A 20,033-nucleotide genomic window follows, 5' to 3' on the forward strand; every position below is an offset into this window, starting at 1 on the left:
CCTGGGTCTAGCTGTTCATCATATATTCCTTTGCCTTGTGTGTCCTGCCCGAATGCATCACATCACATTTTTCAGAATTGAACTCCAGTTGGCACTGACCTACCCATCTGACCAGCCCAACTATATTGTTCTATAAGTTAAGGCTACTGTCACTATTTCCAACCCACCAATTTTCATATAATCTGTGAACTCACTGAATAAACCCTCCTATGTTGAAGTACAAATTGTTTGTACATACCGCAGGTAGGAAGGACCCCATTGGGCACAGGCTTCCAGTAATAAAAAGACACTCAACCATCACATTCTGCTTCCTGCCACTCAGCGAATTCAGGATCCAATATTCTACTTTCCTTGGATCCCATGGGCTTTTACCTTTGCAATCAGTTTCCTATGCAGGACCTTACCAGGGATATTACCAGCCCAAGTAGACTATGTCAAATGCTATGTTCTGTTTACTTTTTTAAGAAAAACTTTGCATTGGCATCCTGACAATAAATTATTACTTTATACATAACAGGAACAGATGTGTTATACCCTTTGAAGTACTATATTCCCCAACTCTTCTGCATAAAACTCTGGGAAATCCACTGGTGTTTGTAACAAACTTGTAGTGCTTTTGAAGGGAATTGTTCGTATTTTGCTTGGGCTCCCACTTCATTCTTCAGTTCAGTTGATGCTTATGTAATTCAATGCAATGCTGTAATGTTGTTTATGTTTAAAATTAAAATAGTGCTTGCCATATTTCCCCCTTATATTCAAAATGCAAACACTATTTAGATGTTTCTGTTGGAATTGTGTGTGTTTTACCAAACTATTAGTGCTTGTTTTGTGTTTTCAGTACCCATGCTATGGCCAATCATATCTACACTTTATGAATCAATCCTTTCTTATAAATCTGTTGTAAAATTTTTATTTCTGTGAACTCCACCAAATTGCATTTTCAGTGGGAAGCTTTTAATTAAATAAGGAAAAATGCATTCTTTTTCACATCTTCCATATATGTTTGTGTGTCTCCCCTACCACCTCTGCATTACTTTATTGAATTTTCTTTTTTTTTTGGATAAAAGTATCTTACAAGGAAAGATGGTCAGTGGAATGCTGAAATTCGTAGAGTGTGTGCAGATTGGGACACTAGCATTTGTGTATTATTTTTAAAGTATTTCATTAATCTGTTTTATAACCTTAATAGAGAGCTTGCCAGTTAATAGTTTTAAGTACTGGATACAAACAAGGGAGCTAAAGGTGAAATGTGATCAGACTCACTTAGTGAGCATAGGGGCTTGTGGTAGAGTGGTAATGTCCCTACTTCTAGACTAGAAGGTCCAAGTTCAAGTCTTAACTCCCCCAGAAATGTGTCTCAAAATGTTCGAACAGATTGGTTACAATAACTATGAGCATTACCAGTGGATTGGTTGGTGACAGCAGATGCTAGACCAGGACATGGGGATGTCTGCCTGAAAGTAGGATAGCATTAAATAGCAAATGGATAGATAGCTTAAAACTTGAGGGGAGAAAAAATAGATGCTTAGTTCATGAAGACAGAAGACAGAGAATAATGGTTTAAGTGTGAATGGAGAACAAGATGAGCAGGTTAAATAATTAGGTACATAAAATAATGAAGCTAGTTTTAAATGAACTTTACCCTGATGTCGTTATGTAGTCCAAGGAATAAAATAAAACTTTTGCTGTACCGTCTGCAGAAATGGACTCGGGAAGTGGTAGTTTTAACAGTACCAACTGCTCTGAAAACTGAAAAATAAATCCGTAGCAGTAGCTGTCATATTGTTAAATGTTAATCGTGTGCGAGAAAAGTCGAGGTAAATTTGTCAAACAGCTAGTGCATGTCAAATATAATATTTTTGATATACATTATAGATTGACATGTAGATGCAGCTTAAAAAAATCTTTCTGTTAATAATTCACAGATGGAAATGCATAATTGGAAGAATATAGTACCATTTTATTTGTTGATACCTAACTTTCTATATTGGCCAATATTTAAAGAAAACTTTCAGAACACATTCAACAACAAATTGAATTTTACTCTTGGTTGGTATATCATCATGAGTGTTTGAAGTTTAGCTCATGTTTTGAAAGTACATTCAAATTGCCTATGCCATGTTGCATTGCCGATATTGGTGCAAACGTATTTTACTGTTTGATAGTTTCATATTGACTAGTCGAAGTTAGATTTCTGATCCATTTCTGACCCTTCTACTGTAATAAACCAGCATGACAGAAAATGTTAATCCTGAATAGCCAATGTATTAAACAGGGGCCATAAGGGAAAATCATAATTTAGTTTTACCCCACAAATAATCTCCTCTCCATTCTCTTGCTCAAATCTTTTCTCAAACAAGTGGTCAACAGTGTCGGACCCTGAAGATGGCTGCTATCAGAGTTAGAATCAGATGAACTATCTAGAATTTCTGCAAGTCAAAGCAAGCTGGTGCTTTAACACCTCTTTAACTCATGGAAACTTGGCTTGCTAACTGTTATGACTATAGATACCCCAACTCCCATGAAGACCGTGACACACAGGAATTGCAAACCACTGTACTGTGGATGCTGGAGATCTGAAAGAAGAATAGAAAATGCTGGAGAAACTCAGCAGGTCTGACAGCATCTGTGGAGAAAGAAGCAAAGTTCAAGTTTCAAGTCTGATGTCATTATTCTTCATTGACCTTGAAATGTGAACTCTGTTACTCTCTCCAGAGATGCTGCCAGATCCATTGCATTTCTCAAGCATTTTGTTTTAAATTTGTAAATTACTATTGTCTGGTACCAAGATGCTAATGGCATTCCAATTAGCCATTGAGATGGACCATCAGCATCTCTTTACCTCACAATGACTATTTCCAAGAGAAAAATTGAAGTATTTTCTCGTCTGAATGACTTAGTAGATGCCACTCTGTTATGTGACCGGAACTTGCAGTTGCTGAATTTTTGAAACATACAGCTTTGACTATTAAAATTATTGAGGAGAAAGTGAGGTCTGCAGATGCTGGAGATCAGAGCTGGAAATGTGTTGTTGGAAAAGCGCAGCAGGTCAGGCAGCATCCAGGGAACAGGAGAATCGACGTTTCGGGCATAAGCCCTTCTTCAGGAATGGGGAAAGTTTGTCCAGCAGGCTAAGATAAAAGGTAGGGAGGAGGGACTTGGGAGAGGGGCGTCGGAAATGTGATAGGTGGAAAGAGGTCAAGGTGAGGGTGATAGGTCAGACTGGGGTGGGGGCGGAGAGGTCGGGAAGAAGATCTCAGGTTAGGAAGGCGGTGTTGGCTATATTAACATCACAAGAAGAGCTACTCCAGGCCTGTAATAATGCTCATTCATGTGCTGATGTACAGCTCTTTCATGTATTCATTCATGTGTGTGCTAAATCACGTATGCACTTACATATGTCCATCCCCCAGAAAGACTCCACTTGGACTAATAGCAGATTGGGACACCACAGCTTAAGAAGAAAATTTGTCCTTGAGGGAGTACGACGCAGGTTTACAAGAATGAAACCTGGACTTCGTGAGTTATCAGGAGAGATTTTCCAAATTTGGCCTTTTTTATCCAGAATTTAGAAAGTTATGTCTTCAAGATTTTAATAGGAAAGGATAAGATAGATAAAAATAAACAATTTCCACTGTTGGAGCTTCTAAAACTAGGGGACATTGGTTTGGCCATAGTTCTCAGACTTTCAAGGGGGAGGTATTGGGAAGTGCTTCTATACATGAAAGGTAGCGGATGGATAAAACTGTCTTTCACAATTGGCAGTTGATGTTAGATCAGTTGTAAATTTTTGAATCTGAGATAGATACATTTTTGTCAATCAAAGATGTTAAGGAATATGGGCCAAAGACAAGTACATAGAATTTGGCCATAGATCAACCATGACCTTAGTGAATGGCAGAGCAGGCTGAAGGGACTGAATGGTCTTCTGCTATTCTTATGTCCTTAGAAACTCGCACTTTACCTGCCATGCAACCAATTCTCCAAATACAAGAAATACGGGTTGATGTCCTATAACACCTGTTTTGTTTATGTGAATTTGCTATACTACAATTGATGAATTGAGGACATTGTTTCTAAAGTGTGAACTTTTAAAACCTATTTTGGTTGTAATGCAATTGCATCGACAACACTTCAAGCGCTGTTTCTAAAGTGCGATTTTTCTATAATGCGAGGTCGTATAAGAACGCAACCATCGCATTATAGAAGAACAAACCTGTACTGCTGCACTTTTGGCAGCCAATGCCTTTGCATTCTAGCTTGCAGGAAAAGTATCAGCCAACTTGCAGACTCCCATTGGATATTAATTCACTGAACTCAAAGTCATGTAAACTAATACCAATATCTTAGATTTTTATTTAGAAGTGTATAAGTTATAACTTACTTCCCTTTTATATTTCTACTTTGTACTTATATTTGAATGTGTGTATGAATGTGTTAGTGAAGAAATCCCCTGTATTTGAACATGTCGTTAAATAATTCCGGCCTGTTATTTTAATTTTGAGGAATTTTACACAGGGTTTATTTCTAAGATTGAAACTCAAAATTAGGACGGGGGAGCAATCATAATTTAAGTTCATCCACCTTCTGTTTTTGTCTGTGACAACATCGTGAAATTTACAGTGAAAATTCTTATCTCTTTATTTCTCTTCTTTCTATTTCCATAATCCTTTTACAAGAATTTTTAAAAACTTATTTATTCATGCAATAGACAAGGAAATAGAAATCATCACTATTTGCATTCACTTCGAGAGAAACAAAGAATTACCATACTTTTGCAAATGGAATCCGGTGTTATGATTGAAAAGTGCATATGTGTCTTAAAATTGTCACTTTTATGAGTGGATTCTAACTATTTGGGATTTGCCAACCTCACTTGAAGAGATACACTGCACTTTGTTTGACTTTTGGCACAGTTTAAAATATATTATGATGTCTCTAATTTCATGACTGAAAAGCTAAGAGACCGCATTGTTAACATAAAGGTGTTTCTCTTTTTGCTTTTCAGTGTAAAAACCCCAACCCCTGAAGGAGCGAAATCAAATCCATCGAAAAGACATCGGGACAGATTGAATGCAGAGCTAGAGCGCCTAGCCAACCTCCTGCCCTTCCCACAGGATGTTGTAGCCAAATTGGACAAGCTTTCTGTTCTCCGCCTCAGTGTCAGTTACCTCAGAGCTAAAAGTTTCTTTAATGGTAAGACCACCCTATGAAATATGTTTCACATTCATGCTGTTAGCCAAAAGGAAAGTACTCCTGTGAATAACAGGATACAAAAAGGGGGTGTGTAATTCCTGCGGAAAGTAAAATTTAAATGTTATCATATGATCTTGAACTTTGTTGGATTGAAAGGAAGTTTTCTTTTTGTTGTGAAAATAGATTTTCTTTTGAATATTTTTGAATTACTTGCATAGGTGCTTTACTCGCTACGCAATTGTAAGGCTTTTTCGACAGTGCAGTAAACTTGAGCTCGATTTAAAATAAAGAACTATTTTTCCAGGCTGGTTTAGCTCTTGTTGATGTTTAAATATTGCATTGTAAATATTTTGTTATAACATTTACAAATTGGGCTTAGTCTAATGTGAATATAGATTACTTGCCAAATCTTAGTTTATTTTGTAATGGTTGCTTTTTAAAACTGATATATCTATTGTAAACAATACATGCATTGTCATCTTTTTCTTGCCTCTTGTAGCAAAGCCCATGCAGAGATTTGGTTTGTTAAAACTAAATAATAACTTATTTGAATTTGTTACTTTGCAGTATTTGGAAAGTATTTATCATTAGAACATAATTTGGTCGATTCCCAAAGTGCAATGATAAGATTTCAAGTTAATAAATCAACAAACAATTATTAGTTATCAATTCAGCTTTTATGTTAATAGTTAACATTGTCGCAAATCAATAGATTTTTTTTAATATGAACAATAATGTTATACAAAATTATGTATTTAAATAAAGTTAAAAATCACACAACACTAGGTTATAGTCCAACAGGTTCAATTGGAAGCATACGAGCTTTCGGAGCGTTGCTCCTTCAACAGGTGATTGTGCTTGTATTTAAATAAGTTTGTTTTCACAGTTTTGTACTGTAATTAGCTGTTTGTGGTGAGGAATGGAAGCATTATGCAAATTAGGCATTCTTATAACTCCCCCGAGAAAGCATTCGATTGCCGTTCTAAAGATTTGGCATGTAAATTTCAAATTGCAGACTGCTTTTATGCTTATAAATTCTCAAACTATGTTGGGCCAGTATTATTAAATCACAAATGGCTACTGAATGAGAATACCAAATGTTGGATTTGTGTTCTATTGGAAGAGACAAGGCTGATTAAAGGGGTAGAAGGGAAAATTGGAATTTAAGCTCAAATTTGTTCTGTGAGGTTTATCTTCCGACTGCCAAAACAAAATGTTATTGAGTAGATGCACACTGGATGTAGAAACTTCTAGCTAATGAATATGATGAGTCGGAGGAAGCAAAATAAGACTAACGTGGGGTTAAAATTATTTTTTTGCGTGCAACGATTATTTAAAAAGAAAACTCAAATCTTGCGCATTCCTACAGTTAGCTGCAGATGTTCCTTGAGAATATTAAGTATTTTATTGCATGATATAAAAGTCCCCTTAACAATATGGAGGACTTAGAAGTATACAAAAGTGGTATGTTTTCGCTTTATACTGGCTTATGTTATACTTTTTAAAAGCTGTTAGTTACATCTCTTGACTTTGACTGTTTTGCCTTAATAATCTTTATAGCAGTTGTTTTAATTGAAACTTGAGAGCAAGTTTTTAAATTATGACCATTTTTGATTTAGTATTGAAGTAATTAAAAAAAAAAGTAAGATTCTGAAGTAAATTTTATAATGTCCTATTATCTTTTTACAAATTTTGGGAGCAAAGGTATTTAGAATTCTCTTCTGAATGTTAACTTGATGATACTGTTCCCACGTTATAAGTAACGTCTTTAGATTTTATTTGTCCACCTAACATTTTGGTCGTAGGTATTTGTAAGCTTTGACCATATGATTTGTTCTGCTGTATTGTCTTGCTGATGCACTCTTTAAGATATTAGGTCTATATTTGTTTATTTTCATATAATTGTTCATGAGTTTTTGTATTCATACTCGTTTTTTTTTACTCTCCTGGTTCCAATACTGTTACCTCAGTAATGACTGATTTGATATATCAACATTTATTTTAGTAGTGAAGTCTGAATTCAAAGTGTCAATGGTTAAGGTAGGATGTATGGGATTTTCTTGCTTTCGTTGAACAATCTGAGTTCTCGGTACATATTAACACAATTATTTGTAAAATGTATCTCTTGATGCTAATGGTACCAAGGGATATGTGAATAGTGCAATAAAGTACTATTGAGATAGTACTATATCAGCCATGGTCTCGTTGAATGACTGAGCTGGTTGAAGAGGCTGAATAGCCTGCTCCTCCCAGTTCTGACATCCTTTACGTATCATAATGCGTACAAGATATCTCTTATTGTTACTGATTTCTAAATCACCTACAGTTATTGGCAACTGGCCAACTACTTCCCTCCTTTTATTTTGAAACTGCTTGATGAATCCTCTTGTCAGTAGATGTGGAGCTGGAGAAACACAGCAGGCCTGACAGCATCGGAGGAGCAGCAAAGTTGCCATTTCAGGCTGGGATCCTTCATCAGGACTGGGGTGGCAGAAGGGAGCCCAGAAATAAATAGAGAGAGGGGTTGGGGCTGAGGGAAGGATAGATGGGGCGGTGATAGATGGATGCAGGTAGGTGGAAATTGTGATTGGTCATGGGGAGGGATGGAGCGGATAGTTGAATAGGAAGATGGGCAGATTAGGTCTGGTCAGGGAGGTGAGGAGGAGAGGGAGGGCTGGATATGGAATGAGGCTGGGGAGGGGAGATTTTGAAGCTAGTGATCTCTACGTTGAGGCCATTGGGCTGTCAGCTCCTGGGGCAAAATATAAGATGTTATTCCTCCAGTTTGCATTTGGCCTTACTTTGACTGTGGAGAAGGCCGAGGATGGACATGTCGACATCAACGGATACATTGTCACATGACATCAGCCTCTCACTGTGCTCAATGTGTCAAATTCCAATCATTGATCAAGCAGACCTTTTTGTTTAACAGACTGATATCCATACTTCAATCTAGGCAGCGCAACGCACATATTTGACAGTTCCAGAAGCTTGATTGAAATTAATGAACTCTTTCCTAATTCGATTGATCTGCTTTTCAAGGTTATTGGTGCCCACCGCCTTTTTTAAAAAAATCGACATGCATCATACGAATGTTTTCCATTACAATGCCAATAGACCGTTATCAGGTCCACCTTCAGTTGTGAACACCCTCATATCAACAGAACTGCTCTTATTGCTCGATGTGTGTCATTTAACCCTTAAATGTATTGATGCAATTTCCATAGCTTACCCTTTGTGCCCGGTGCTTTTGTTTTGAGGGCTTTAGTCACAAGCACTTGCCAATCCATAGGGGTTTTGCTATGGTTTCTGAGAATGCTCTCCATCACCCATACTATCCTGTTGCCTTTACTAGCTGCGACCACTTTTCTTATGTTGAGATTTTTCTGTCCACTCCTATCAAGATGTTTGACTGAAATTCTCTCTACTTAAGTGATGGTTTCCTCAAGTACATCTCCCATGTCAGTAATAAAGGCTGGAAATTTTTATGTCTCTTCATGGTCTTTCCTATTTATACCTTGACCTGCCCTAATTTTAATTCCCGTGTTGGGTGCACAGAGACAGGAGAATTTCTGGGTCTGTGAAACCGACCTTTTTAAAAACACCTGCTTGCACTCCCCGCTTTGACCTGGTCTGATGGTGTGAGCTGGATTTGCCTGATTGATATGGGAAGTGCTGAGAATGCTGCCAGTTCCCAAAGTGGCCTGATGCAAAGTCTGCCTGGAGGGTTTTGACATCAAATCCCAAAAAAACTTGGATTAGATATCAAGCATTCCTCCAGCCCTCTCATCCCCAAACATGCCCTGTATTCTACCAATGCCATCTAATGCCCTCTATTCATCTTTCATGGTCCCTCATACCCCCACACTACCTTAATACCTATTTCCACTCAACGTCCTTTTCCCTTGACCTACCATGCTGGCTCACCTGATATTCACAGTTACCCATAGCACAATGAAATCAAAAATAAAGTTCTATTCCTTAAACTTCAGACTACATTTCTGTGAAAAACAGTCTGATTCATTTAACAAAAATACATTTTGGTCTGCTTTAATATTTCCTGACTGGCCTTGACAAATTGGACCATTCCATTGAATTTATGCAGCTTTTACATACAATCACACAAGAGGACACTCTGACCTTTGTGTCCTGAGCCCTTATCCACAGGGTAGTACCTCAGCTCCCCTGGTTATTCAAAAATAAATGCACTCAGAACAAAACTACTCTTATCTGTTTTAAAAGTGCGCACTCTGGGTTCCAAACACTGGGGAACTCTGAAATCTGAATTCATGTATGAACAATAGCTCCTCCCCTCGCCCGCTCACAAACTGTGGAATTGAGATTTGCCATGTTTGGGACCAGGATTTAGGATATCTTCGATAATGTTTTGCCAACGTGGAAAAAGTCTCCATTGCAGTGAGAATTTAGGCCTCAATATGAATTTCCAATTGGCGAATGTTTTGCACATAACACAATTGCTTGAACTTAAGGGCGGCACGTTGGCTCAGTGGTTAGCACTGCTGCCAGGGAACCCGGGTTCAATTCCCGCCTCAGGTAACTGTCTGTGTGGAGTTTGCATATTCTCCCCGTGTCTGTTTCCTCCCACAGTCCAAAGATGTGCAGGTCAGGTGAATTGGCCATTCTAAATTGCCCGTAGTGTCAGTTGCATTAGTCAGGGGTGAATGTAGGGGAATAGGTCTGGGTGGGTTGCTCTTTGGAGGGCCTGTTTTCACACTGTAGGGAATCTAATCTAATCTAAATAAAACTTCTTATTTACTCATGGCAGGATGAAGGTGTTACTGCAATAGGCCAGCATTTATTGCTCATTCTTAATTGCCCAGAGGGCAGTTAAGAGTCAGTCATGTTGTTGTGACTCTGGAGTCACATGTATTGTAGACCCGGTAAGGACTGCAAATTTCTTCCCTAAAGGCTATTAGTGAACCAGATGGGGTTTTCAAACAATTGGCAATGGTTTCAAGGTCGTTATTAAACTCTTTACTGCATTCAAATTTCTACTATCTGCTGTGCGGGATATTGAACCCAGCTCCCCACAACATCACCTGGGTTTTGGAATAATAATCCAGCAGTAATGCCACAAGACAATCACCTCCCTGCTAAATTGGTTTAAAATTCCAAAATGATAAAACATGGTGTACTTAATGTTTTAAGATACCTTCATGCAATTTGAGGTGAAAAGTGCATTGGAAAACAAAAACTTTCACCCTAAATATACTTTTGCCTTCAAAATAATAAAAGTTTGGCTTTGATTAATCAACATTTATAAAGTAACAGGCATGGTGCCATTAAGTTATTATTGCATCTGTGTTTGTTCTTTAATTGGTGATGTCATGATCATTAACAGCAGAATGATGTAAAATTGATAGTCTGGGCATGACTAAGTGGTAGACTGTTGGAGAAAGAGTCGTGAGTTTAACTAAAAATGTAAGCAGATGTTTGATAATTGTTGAGTTGATTAGCAACAGTGGAGCCAGAACTTTTTAAATTTAACATTGGCAAGACTAAAACCATCCTGTTAATCCTGTTCTCACCCACAGTAAATTAGGTTCTCTTCCATGCTGAGCTAAATTCATAATCTTTGTTCAAATTTTCAAATCCCTGGTGTCAGGATCAAGCTCAAACTTGTGAGTATTTGATACAGAACTCATCTTTTGTGGAGAAAATCCAACTTGGGATTTACACACACTCTGCGAGTAAATGTTTTGAGTATTCTGCACGTTCGTGTCCCTGTTATACAATTGTGTCCAAACTGCTTAGTATCTTTTGGGATGGTGAAGGTGCCAGCAGCGAAGCCCAGTTATGGACCTCCTCTGTTGTTATGGAATTACTCAGTACATTTAGCAGCTGTGATTGTATATAACAGTCCTATTCTCCAATATCATCTAACTAATGCCTCTTCATTTCAGTAACATTGAACAATCAGGACCTCATGGTTATTTCCTGGATAAGTGCTGCTGATGTGCTGTCTGATGTTATTGTGGTCAGACAGCATCAAAGCCTGTTTCTCTGCACTGAATTCCATGAGGAGACCTGGTGATCACATGAGTGTATGAGTGCCACACAGTTAGAAGATGTCGTATCAGCAGTTGAAAGTTGTAGTCAAATCCAGCCAATTCCTCATTTTTCTGAAGAAAAATGATGAAGTTTCTCTTGCAAACAGCATTTGTTACTTAGTTAATTCATGTGTGTGCTGGAGATTGATACATGGTTGTGACTGAGGCATTCATGGAAGATTTTTGTTGAAGTAGACACCACTACTGGGTGAAGTGTCATCCCTGATCTGTATGTTGCATGCAACTTAGTATGGGAGGATGATGTTTGTCTGTCTCCCTTTCTCTCTCTTGCTCTCTGGAATTATTACTTGAAAAAATTAAGTGTCTATGTGATTTGGTGGTTGTTCCAATTTAAAAAAAAAACCCAAGGTGTCTGCTACAAAGCAATCACTACTCGAATCTAAAAGTCAATTTAGCATTTATCTCATTAAAGGCATTTGATTTTATTGTGTATTTTTGTAGTTGATCATTTTCTCGACAAACATCATATTGACTGAGCTTTCCAAAAATGAAAGTTTCTGTTGTGAAATGGCCTCATTTCGTGGCTATATGTCTGGTTTTTAGAGTCAAGGCTTATGATTTAATCTATTAGTAGCTTTGTGGCTAATTGTCTAAATTTGAGGCTAGAGTGCCAGACTAGGTGGTTTTCCTCTTCAGACAGTAAGCTTCCTGAAAGCTGTTGTTGGTGGTGAACTTTAGGTTTGGATGTATGATTTCTTTGAAGGCCATTTTAAACATGCAAATTAAACCATTTTGAATGAGAGGAGAATTAGACAATTTTTTTTGCTGAGATTTAGGGACTTTTTTCTGGAAAGTTACATGTGCTGCTGATAATTAAGCACGTTCTGATTTCCCTGCTAGATTCATAGAAGAAAAATGGAGACTTGATTGAGCTACCTGGAGCACTAAGTTAAATTACAGGATTATAACTAATAACAGTTGGCCATTTTTAAGGTAAGTTTGCAGGAATGGTGAGGGAATGCAAACTGGACTGAAACAAAAAGCAGCTTTATTTTAAAAGAAAATGAAGCTGATACATTTATTATCGTGTGTAAGTTATTAGTTGTTTCAAAATAGCACAATATTTGAAGGAAAGAAGTGCCTGAAGGGTTCAATAGCACCTTTGACAGAGCCTTTCAAACCCATTACCTTGACCACTTAGAGGTCCAAAGGCAAAAACCACTTAAGAACACCAATGTCTGAAAATTCCCCTCCAAGCCACACACCATCCTTACTTGGAACATATCGCCATTCCTTCACTGTCACTAGAGCACCATTCCTAAGCACACTGTGGATGTATGGGCATTAAATCATGGCCTTGTTAGTGACAGTCACATCCTCGGAACATTAAAAGCAAATAGCAGGAATAGGCCATTCAGCCCCTTGAACCTCCTCCATCATTCAGTAACATCATGGTGGATCTAATTGCATTTTCAAAACCATATTTCTGTCTCCCTTGATAACCTTCCACCCTCTTAATTAACAAGAATTCGTCTATCTCTGCCTTAAAAATATTCTAGGACTCTGTTGACTCTGCTTCCACCACTGTTTTTCAGGAAGAGCTTTCCAAAGCTTAATGACTCTGAGACAAACAAAAGATCGTCATTTCTTTATTTTTAAATGGGCAATCTCTAATTTTTAAGGTCTTACTCCAAAGTTCTAGATTCTCCACATCTACCCTGACAAGACCCTTCAGGATAGTGTACCTTCCAATTGTCACCCCTTACTCTTCTAAGCTCCAGTGGATACAAACCTGTAGTTTCTGCATCTTTTGCTTTAAGACAGCCCACTCCTTCAAGGTATTAGTCTAATAGACCTTATCTGAACTGTTTTCAATGCATTTCCATCCTTTCTTAAATAAAATGACCAAAACTGTGCATGGTAGCCCGGATGCAATCTCATTCAATGCTCTGCAAAGCTGAAGCATAACCTCTTTATTTTTGTATTCAAGTGGCCTTGCAATATGTGATAACATTCTATTAGCCTTCCTAGTTATGTAGTGTAACAACATACAAACCTTTTCTGAATCATGCACTAGGACACCAAGATTCCTTTGCACTTCATAAATCTTCAGTCTCTCACCATTTGGATAATTTGCTTCTCTTTTTAGTCTTCCTGCCCAAATAAATAATTTCACATTTTCCCACATTGTACTGTATTTGCCAGATCTTCAACCACTCAGTTAACCAATGTACATCCCTTTGTCAGCTCTTTACGTTCTCATCAAAAGTCACTTTTCTACCTCTCTTTGTGTTATCATCATATTTAGCTGCCATACCGTTGGTCACTTCTTCTTATTCAAATGCATAAATTGCAAATATTTGAAAACCCAGCACTGATTCCTGCGGTGCAGCATTCATTACATGCTGCCAACCTGAAAAAGATCCATTTATGACTACTGTCTGCTTCCTGTTAGCCATCCAATTTTCGATTCATGCTGATATATTATCCCTTATACCATTAACATTTATTTCCACAATAGGTTTTAATGTGATACTTTATTAATTGCTTTTTGGAAGTCTAAGCACAGTATGTCCATTGATTTCCTATTATCCACAGCACATGTTATCTTCATAAAGGATTCTCAAAAATTGGTCAATCATGACTTCCCTTTCACAAAACCATGTCAACTCTGTCTGGCAACCTCAAATGAACTTTTATAACACATATATTCATATAACTTCTTTAACAATAACCATGGAAAAAATATTTGAACCTGACAGATGTTACGTTAACTGGTCAGTAGTTTCCTGCTTTCTGTCTTGCTTCCTTTTTACGTAAAGGAGTCATATTTGCTATCTCCTAATCTAATGCTCAAATCCGAGAGGTTTTAGAAAATTAAAATTAACAATCTTGCTGACCACTTCTTTTAAGTCCTAGGCTAAAGTTCATCAGGACCTGGGCACATGTGAGCCAGCAGCTCTAGCAGGGTACTCTCTTCTACCTTTTGCTGATTGTGAATTTTCCTTCCCTCCCATTTCCTGATTTCTGCGGCTCCTTTTAGATGTTACCTATATCCTCCACAGTTAAATATTATGCAAAAAACCTTCAATTCATCTGCAATTTCCTTATTTTTATTCATTAATTCTCCAGTCTTACTTTCTTGAGGACAAACAATCATTTTGTTAACTATCGTACCTTTAAATGCATCCCTAACCGCATTTCTTGGGGATGAGCGAGCTGCGATATCAGCGTAGGCTCCATATGTGTTCGTGCACTGTGACAGATCTATGCTGATTACTGCAGTGGGAGCTGAGGCCTGTGAGAGTGGGAGACCCTTCTCTCACTGAGATTGCCTATACTCCTGGCTGCTCCCAGAGAGCGATAGGTAAACTGTGTGGAATCTCAGTCGTGTACCCACAGATCCATCAAAACAGTGACCGAAGCCATGTGTGAGAGGTCACAGCAATTCATTTTGTTTCCCAGTGATGAGGTCAGTGCTGCAGCCCAGGCAGTAGGATTCAGAAACATAGCTGCCCTCCCACCAAAGGTACAGCATACCATCAATTGTGTACATGTGGCACTAAGAGGGTTGGGTCACAATGCTACAGAATTCATCCATAACAAGTGGCTCCATGAGATTAATAATTCAGGTGACTTATGATCACCATTTCCGCTTCTGGAGGTGTGTGCCCACTAGCCCGGCATGCTGCCACCACTCCAATCATCCTGCAGCATTCTCCTGTAACTGATGTACAAGATCATGAGAGGCATGGATAGGATGAATGCACTCAGTCTTTTTCCCAGGTTGGGGAATTGAGGACGAGAGGGCATCAGTTTAAGATTAGAGGGGAAAGAATAAAAGGGAACCTGAGGGGCAACCTTTTTACACAGAAGGTGGTACACAGCGGAAGTGGTTGACACAGGTACATTAACAACATTTAAAAGACATTTTGATAAATACAGGGATAGGAAAGGATTAGAAGGATATGGGTCAAATGCAGGGAAATGACGTTCGTGTGGACGGACATATTTGGTTGGCATGGACCAGTTTGGGCCAAAGGGCCTGTTTCCTTGCTATAGGACTCGCTGACTTTATGGTGCATTTGAAGGGCCAAGGCTAGTTACTGGGGTGCAAGGGCTACTCACTACAACCATGGTTGATGACAGCTTTACAACCCCTGATTGCTGCAGAGCACATATACAATGCTACCCATGCTTCAAGCAGAACTGTGGTTCAGCAGATATTGGGACTGTTGAACATGTAGTTTCATTGCTTGGATCAGACTGGAGATCCCTCTTGTATCATCTGGACAGAGTGGGCTGTATCATGCTGATGCTTTGGAGCATAAAGTAGGTGACGTAGTGAATGCTGAGGAACTGGGAGGACAGTCTTCTGAGAGGAAGGACATTGAGGAGGGAGCATTCTGCTGTGTCAGGTGCTGCGAACCAGACAGGACCTGATTGACACCAGATTCCGGTTGAGGAGAGTTAGATGCAACAAACCATCATGTCATTTAAAATTGCTGTTAGTCGAGATGGCAGCATATAGTTTGCATTGTTGGGGTTTACTTGTTGCCTCTATTTGTTTAGTTTGTGTTGTTTTTAGTGACTGCAAGTAAAAGCTGATATTGGGAATTGTCTAATTACTTGCCTGTACGTGACGTTCTTCTAATGGACAATGAGCAACTTTGTGGCCTGGTGGTTGAACAGCAATTGGGATGACAAAATGGGCAGTATATGAGATAACAATAATCCAGGGACAGCATGTTCCTGAAAACAAAAAATGCCGGAGGTCACAGTGGGTCAAGACGCATCCATGGAGGAAAAGCAAGCTAGCGTTTTGAGTCTAGTTGGCGCTTCATCAAAGTCCATATTACAGAGAGGGAGGCGCTGGGCATTTTAAAGTGCATATAGGTGGATAAATCCCCAGGATCTGATCATGCGTACCCTAGAACTCTGTCAAAAGCTAGGGAAGTGATTACTGGGCTCCTTGCTGAGATATTTATATCATCGGTAGCTACAGGCGAGGTGCCAGAGATTGGCTAACGTGGTGCCACTGTTTAAGAAAGGTGTAGGGAAAAGCAAGGGAACTATAGACTTGTGAGCTTGACATCATTGATGGACAAGGTGTTGGAGGGGATCCTGAAGGACAGGATTTACATGTATTTGGAAAGGCAAGGACTGATCAGGGATAGTCAACATGGCTTTGTGTATGAGAAATTGTGTCTCATTAACTTGATTGAGTTTTTTGAAGAAATAGCGAATGCCTTGATTAGGCAGAATGGTGGACGAGATCTATATGGAGTTCAGTAAGGCGTTCGACAAGGTTCTTATGGTAGACTAGTTAGCAAGGTTAGATCACGTGAAACAAAGGGAAAATTAGCCACTTGGATATAGAACTGGCTCAAAGGTAGAAGACCATAAGACATAGGAGTGGAAGGAAGGCCATTTGGCCCATCAAGTCCACTCCGCCATTTAATCATGGCTGATGGGCATTTCAATTCCACTTACTTGCACTCAACCCATAGCCCTTAATTCCTTGCAAGATCAAGAATTTATCAATCTCTGCCTTGAAGACACCTAACATTCCAGTCTCCACTATACTCCGCGGCAATGAATTCCACAGGCCCACCACTCTCTGGCTGAAGAAATGTCTCCTCATTTCCATTCTAAATTGACCCCCTCTAATTTTAAAGCTGTGCCCACGGGTCCTAGTCTCCATGCCTAATGGAAACAACTTCCCAGTGTCCACCCTTTCTAAGCCATGCATTATCTTGTAAGTTTCTATTAGATCTCCCCTCAACCTTCTAAACTCTAATGAATACAATCTCAGGATCCTCAGCGGTTCATCGTATGTTAGGCCTACCATTCCAGGGATCATCATGTGAATGTCCGCTGAACACGCTCCAGTGCCAGTGTGTCCTTCCTGAGGTGTGGGCCCAAAATTGGACACCGTATTCTAAATGGGGCCTAACTAGAGCTTAATAAAGTCTCAGAAGCATGTCATTGCTTTTATACTCCAACCCTCCTGAGATAAATGACATTACATTTGCTTTCTTAATCACAGACTCAACCTGCAAATCAACCTTTAGAGAATCCTGGATTAGCACTCCCAGATCCCTTTGTACTTTGGCTTTATGTATTTTTTCAACATTTAAAAAATAGTCCATGCCTGTATTCTTTTTTTCAAAGTGTAAGACCTCACACTTGCTCACATTAAATTTCATTGGAGCACTCTCCCAAACTGTCTAAATCTTTCTGCAGCCTCCCCACCACCTCAGTACTACCTGCCTGTCTGCCTAACTTCATATCATCGGCAAACTTCGCCAGAATGTCCCCAGTATCTTCATCTAGATTATTAATATATAAAGTGACCAGCTGCGGCCCCAACAAGACAGAGGGTGGTGGTGGAGGGTGTTTTCTCAGATTGAAGGCCTGTAACCAACGGTGTGCCACAAGGATTGTTGCTGGGTCCACTGCTTTTTGTCATTTATGTAAATGATTTGGGTGTGAACATAGGAGATATAGTTAGAGAGTTTGCAAATGACATCAAAATTGGAGGTGCAGTGGACAGTGAAGAAGGTTACTTCAGAGTACAATGGGATTTTAATGAGTGGGCTGAGGAGTGGCAGATGGAGTTTAATTTAGATGTGAGATGCTGCATTTTGGAAAGGCAAATCAGGGCAAGACTTATACACTTAATGGTAAGTTCGTGGGGACTGTTACTGAAAAGAGAGACCTTGGAGTGCAGGTTCATAGTTCCTTGAAAGTGGAGTCATAGGTAGACAGGATAATGAAGAAGATGTTTGGTATGCTTGCCTTTATTGCTCAGTGCATTGAGTATAGGAGTTGAGGGGAGGTCATATACAGCAACAGTACCGGACATTGGTTAGATCACTTTTGCAATACTGCGTTCAGTTCTGGTCTCCCTGCTATAGGAAGGATGTTGTACAACTTGAAAGGGTTCAGAAAGGACTTATAAGAATGTTGCCAGGGTTGGAGGATTTGAGCTATAGGGAGAGGCTGAACAGGCTGGGGCTGTTTTCCCTGGAGCATCGGAGGCTGAGGCTGCTCTTATTGAGGTATGTAAAATCATGGGGGCATGGATCGGGTGAAGAGCCAAGCTGTTTTCCTCGAGATAGGGGAGTCCACAACTAGAGGGAACACTTGCCTGGGTGCACAGCAGCCTTTTAAAGATGATGTGGGTGCAAGGGAAGCTGGAGTTTTGTCAGATGTTCTGGAATGGCAGATGGTGAGATGGGGCTCGAATTGGATGTGAAGGATGCCATAGGGATGGAGTAGGTAAGTTTGGCAAAATAGGGTAAGAATGGCACTATGGCTCAGTGGTTAGCACTGTTGCCTCACAGCTCCAGGGACCTGGGTTGATTCCAGCCTCAGGCGACTGTCTGTATGGAGTTTGCACATTCTCCCCATGTCTGCATGGGTTTCCGCCAGCGCTCTGGTTTCCTCCCACAGTCCAAAGATGAGCAGGTCAGGTGAATTGGCTATGCTGAATTACCCATAGTGTTAGGTGCATTAGTCAGAGTGAAAAGAGTCTGGGTGGGTTACTCTTCAGAGAGTCAGTGTGGACTTGTTGGGCCAAATGGCCTGTTTACACACTGTAGGGAATTAATCTAATCTGATCTAAAATCTTGCCAGGCTTCAAGGTGAGAAACTTCAAAAAGCTCAATGCAACTTACATTTTGTATAAGTGACGTAAGATTCTGCCCTTGAGTTTGATGCCGTCTCTCCAACATTTATTACCCATCTTTAATACCACAGAGAAAGCAGTATTTTTTGATAATGTTGTTTATTAAAAACTTTATTCGGTGGTTTCCATTCAATTGTCAGCTGATAACCATGTTGTATTTTCTGTTGGAAAATCAACAGTTCACTCGTTGAGTTATGTTCTTACGCAGCAAACATTTTCCAGTGTTCACAAGGCTAATGCATAAATCACAGAAATGCTGACTATAAAAAGCCTGAGAGTTAATGGCTGTGTTGATTTTTCTTTAAGTTTCTGTGTGGTTAAAGAAATATTTGGGATAAAGTTCAAACCTCATTTTGTTTTCAACAGATGTGTATTATTCAAAATCCATGTAAAAAACTTTTCATTTTATTCTCACTAGTCTAAGTGATGTGAGCAAGCATTTAAAACTTGTCTGATTAAGTTGCAAATGGTGAGAGTTTAGAAAAGTACTCGTACCGTTCAGCAGGACGGTTGTTTCCGGAAGTAGGGAGTTTAATCAACAGCAGAGTTGTATGGTGAGCAGAAGTTACATGAGACAGGAAGTCACTACTTATGTGCCAGAAAGCAGTGAGCCATTGTCCTGGGACAATTACAGTGCTGTTTATGTAACAGGACTTTAGGGAATGGGATACTGAAAACCGAGGTTATTGAACTTGTTTTGTGAGAAAACTTAAAGCTCTGTATAAAACACACAAATACATATCTTTTCTTTTTTGTACAATAGCACTACCTCTCACAAATTGAAGTATTGAAATTACCCATAGAACAGGAAATATTCAGGCTGAAGACTTTTTGATTTTAGTGTTTCTTTTTTTATATTTAAATCCAAGCTTCTGTCTGACGCTGTTATCCCCAAAGGGCATACAACGTGGTGCGAATTGACTCAGATTTATTTTGAATCAAAACCAGAATTTATTATAATGATTAATTTTTTAAAAATTCCATTCTGAAATTAACCCACGAACTACTGTGTTAACAAGCAATTTATTCCATAATTTTATTTTCTTTCCTATTAAAGCACTTTGTACCATCATATGTGTCCCTTAGGTATTCACTGGTATTGAATAGGGCTA

The 20,033-nt window shown here is 39.1% G+C and overlaps 1 protein-coding gene across 1 annotated transcript in view; it reads left to right on the forward strand.

The window, feature by feature from the left end:
• LOC122549768 (aryl hydrocarbon receptor-like) overlaps nucleotides 1–20,033 on the forward strand; it is a 187,566-nt gene that overhangs the window by 19,072 nt on the left and 148,461 nt on the right. The window contains exon 2 of the mRNA XM_043689763.1: nucleotides 5,009–5,196. Within this exon, the coding sequence (XP_043545698.1) occupies nucleotides 5,009–5,196 (188 nt within the window). The remainder of the gene's footprint in view (nucleotides 1–5,008; nucleotides 5,197–20,033) is intronic.

This window comes from Chiloscyllium plagiosum, chromosome 5, assembly GCF_004010195.1.
Source record: "Chiloscyllium plagiosum isolate BGI_BamShark_2017 chromosome 5, ASM401019v2, whole genome shotgun sequence".
Classification (NCBI taxonomy): Eukaryota; Metazoa; Chordata; class Chondrichthyes; order Orectolobiformes; family Hemiscylliidae; genus Chiloscyllium; species Chiloscyllium plagiosum.